Source organism: Camellia sinensis, chromosome 1 (genome assembly GCF_055761805.1).
Source record: "Camellia sinensis isolate YWXY chromosome 1, ASM5576180v1, whole genome shotgun sequence".
Taxonomy (NCBI): domain Eukaryota; kingdom Viridiplantae; phylum Streptophyta; class Magnoliopsida; order Ericales; family Theaceae; genus Camellia; species Camellia sinensis.
Window position 1 is genome coordinate 209,483,318 of NC_138961.1, and position 3,485 is coordinate 209,486,802.

Here is a 3,485-nt window from a genome sequence, read left to right on the forward strand (position 1 = left end):
GAATGTTCGGGGGCAAAAACGCACAGTTCGGGGCCCCGAAAACTGCCTGTTGAGCATTGAAAGTGGCATTCGACCACGAAGTGGGTCTCTCAGACGTCAGTGTCCCTCAAAAGGGAGTAAATAGGACGCATGCCAAGAACTGGGGCAAATGGAGGTGGTAAAGCGGTCCCGAACCGAGGCACACGGCCAATGGCTCCGAAAATCGAGAACCGGGCTCCGAAATGGGCAAAGTGGCCTACAGCCACAAAATGTAGCCCACAGCCACTGAGAGATGGTCTACGGGACTTCTCCCTCCCCTCAGGAAAAGAAACAGAGAAAATCGAGTCTGGTTCGCAAACCGAGGCAAGGCACAGAAGAGGGTTCGGAAATCCGGAGGCAGGGCTCACGACCGCGACTCTGAGACTTCTAAACGAGCATAATATGTAGTATCACCGAGCGCTCAACTGGTGACGTCTGAGTCTTAAGGTCTGTCAAAAATGGAGTGTCTACAGGCATGAACCCGCAACTTTCTATTCATTCATTGATCACCTTGGGGAGGGACGGAAAATGAGAGAATGAAGAATAGAGAGGTGTGAGTTGAGAGAAAAGTGAGGAAAAGGGTTTTGAGAGAAAATCCGAGCGTAAGTGCCAGAGTGATGTGAGAATCACAAATGAGAAAAGGGTGGGAAACAATACCCAAAGAAACTAGTTCCTCGTGATCAGAGGTTCCCCGTCTTCATTAACGTGTCTGTATGTCGTGTCTTTTGTTTTGTTTACCTCAACCTTTGTTTTAGGTCTTTTCCGAGCGTGTCTCGTTATGTTTAGGTTGTGTACCATTGTTGAGTCCTCCCCGCTGTGTTCAGTTGTAGGCTCGATACCCCGGTTTGAAAAACCCTCATTTAGTTTTAAAAATCGTTTATGCTCAGAATGCTATGCCATTCTCTATATTTGGCCAAACCAAAAGAAGGAAGGGAAAATTTGGGGCATCCGAGCATGTTTCAACCCTAGCCGGTTTCGCCTTTGAAGGCCGTCTTGTCAGATTGGGCTGTTTTGTTTAAAGTTTGCTATGCGCAAAATGAACCAAATGCTGTGTTATGGGCTGTATGCATATTAATCCCCAGTAGAGTAAGGGCTGTGTGTCTAGAATCAGGCAGTGGGTTGCTTGGGTTTATTTTGCTGTTGGCTGTTTAATTATCTGATTACCACAGTACAAGTGTTCAACATTCAGACCATAGATCAATTCCATTTACATTGAAGTGTAACATGATGGGATGCGATGCAATACATGAGATATGTAAATGTAACACTTTTTAAGCAAAATTTTTGTTCATTTCATCATCTTTTCAAGTACAAAGTTTTGAGGAAAATAAAAAATCTGCCGGCGGCAGTACAAGGTAATCTAACTACCAACAAAAAGGAAAAGTACAAGAAAGAGAAGAAAAATAAAAAAAATCTATGTCAAGCGACTCCGAGGGCTATCAGTCTGTCCTAGTCCTCTTCCTGGACGAAGGTCCAGGAGCATCATCAGCATCGTCATCAGAGCCCGAGCTAGTGCCGCCTCCGGTCTCCTCCTCCAATGACTCCGCCTCCGACTCTGCGTCCGCCTCCGACTCGTCATCGTCATCGTCATCATCAGGGACGGGAGCCCGCGAACTGCTCCCGACATGAGTGCGCCCCGCCTTGGAGCGGGGGAATACTCTGCCCTCCTCATCTCTCCCTCGGGCGGGGACGGAAGGTCCAGCTGGAGCACCTCCTACCCCGGGAATCTGGAAGGGAGGCTGAAAAATCACAAAGGGCAAATACATCAGAATAATGTGAGCAGTGTATCAATGTAATATACAGTATGAGAATGCCGAAGGCAGTATAACAGTGCAGAATACGGTGTATGAGTATAGTATGTGAATGCCGTGAGCAGTTTATCAGTGCAAAATGCAGTATACAATGTATGAATGCCGTGAGCAGTTTATCAGTGTAGAGTACAATGCAGAATGCAGTGTATGCAGTGTATCAGACGCTGTGAGATCAGTGTATCAGGTGTTGTGCCGTGCATCAGATTACGTGAATCAGCTTGTGAGTGATTTAAGGCCGTGATCAGAAGAACATACCGGAATGCTGTAGAGGGCCAGGAGATCAAAGGTCCGCTGTAGCATCCCCATCATGGAGGCATTCATCTCCAATGACTGCCGGGTGTACTCAGAAGAAGCCTGCAAAAGTATCAGATGCATCAATATTCTGTGGAATATCAAATAAACTGAAATGAAATGACTGTACAAAAATGCAGTAATACATACCGGAGGCAAGTCGGGGACACCGACAAACTCGTGATCAGCTGGCGGAGGGGCGAAGGGGATTTGATAGGTCAATGAAGTGGGTAGAACAGGCCAACCAGTCCCCCGTCTTCCTTGAACTCCGCTCCTGCCACGGACTCGGGCCCTCCTCGAAGCTCCAGCTCCAGCTCCCGCTCCTGTCCTAGCCGCTGGCGCCACGGGCCTAGCTCCCTCAACCCGACGACCGCCGCTCAGAGACCGCATAATGTACGTCTGTACGTACTCTCGGTAGTCGCCGATGCCTTTGAAGTGGGTCGCCTCCCAACCGATGGTATAATCAGCCATCTGCTCGGTGGTGAGCCTCTCGGTCTCCCTCATATCCTCAGGAGGGTGAACCGGGACTATCTGCTCCGGTAACCCTAGGGTCTGGCATAAGAAACGCTCACCTAGGTACCAAGCCCGACAGACCGGGCCCTCCAGCAAGATCCAGAAACGCGAGGTCTCATCGGCACCGGAAAACCGATCCCGCGTCATGGCTGGCAAAGGAGCCCAAGGCTGCCAGGTGATTTGAAAATGCAGTACAGTTTGTTATCTACTGTTATTGAAATATGCAGTGGAAAGGCGAAGCTTAAATGAACTACAAGTAAAACATACCTCTGCGGGGGTGATGGTGTCGAAGAAACGGCGGAAGAAGCCGAAAGTCTCTCGCGGCCTCCGGGTGCATCTCCCGTCAAAGCGACGCGAAAAGGGGACGACCAGAGGGGTCTCCGTGACTGGCATGGGTGCAAGCCTAGGAAAGTAGGCATAAACCCACAACTGCAAGGTAAAAACCAGTGCATTTATCAGATAAAGCAGAATATAGAATAAAAACAGGAATAGCAGAGCCACGTGTTGTGCAGTGTATTGTGCAGAGTGCGCAGTGTGAGCAGTGTACAGTTAGTGTAAAGCAGAGTGTATGAATGTGCCGTGTGTACAGTATACAGCAAGTATAAAGCAGACTACAGTGTGTGCAGTGTACAGAGTACAGAAAATATAGGACGGAAATGAAAAGCGAAAAAGAAATGTACCTCCCAAGCCCGCCAGTAGCCTCCGAGCAACTGTCCGTTGCCGCGGGAAGCTGAGCTCATATACCCATAGAGAATGGCCAGAGCGGCGCCACCCCAATCGTAATGCAAGATCCGCCTGACGTCCACCAGTGCGCTGAGCAGGCAGAGAGGCACTATGTTCGCCCGGTCGGCG

General features: G+C 49.3%; 1 protein-coding gene across 1 annotated transcript; it reads right to left on the reverse strand.

Annotated features, from left to right (window-relative positions):
• Positions 1–1,166: 1,166 nt before the first annotated feature.
• Positions 1,167–2,591, reverse strand: LOC145822395 (uncharacterized). The gene is made up of 5 exons (XM_082919312.1): positions 2,530–2,591; positions 2,271–2,394; positions 2,085–2,183; positions 1,535–1,757; positions 1,167–1,174 (listed from the first exon to the last, which is right to left on the reverse strand). Exons 1-5 carry the CDS (start codon positions 2,589–2,591, stop codon positions 1,167–1,169), a joined length of 516 nt encoding a protein of 171 aa, XP_082775438.1.
• Positions 2,592–3,485: the final 894 nt, after the last annotated feature.

Bases quoted from the DNA above. Each gene is read 5' to 3' on its own strand.
- LOC145822395 (XM_082919312.1), bottom strand. From the start codon at position 2,591: ATGGCTGATTATACCATCGGTTGGGAGGCGACCCACTTCAAAGGCATC. The intron at 2,395-2,529 runs GTACGTACAGAC...AGTCCGTGGCAG, and splicing joins GGCATCGGCGACTACCGAGA to GAGCGGAGTTCAAGGAAGAC. The intron at 2,184-2,270 runs GTATGTATTACT...ATACTTTTGCAG, and splicing joins GTGTCCCCGACTTGCCTCCG to GCTTCTTCTGAGTACACCCG.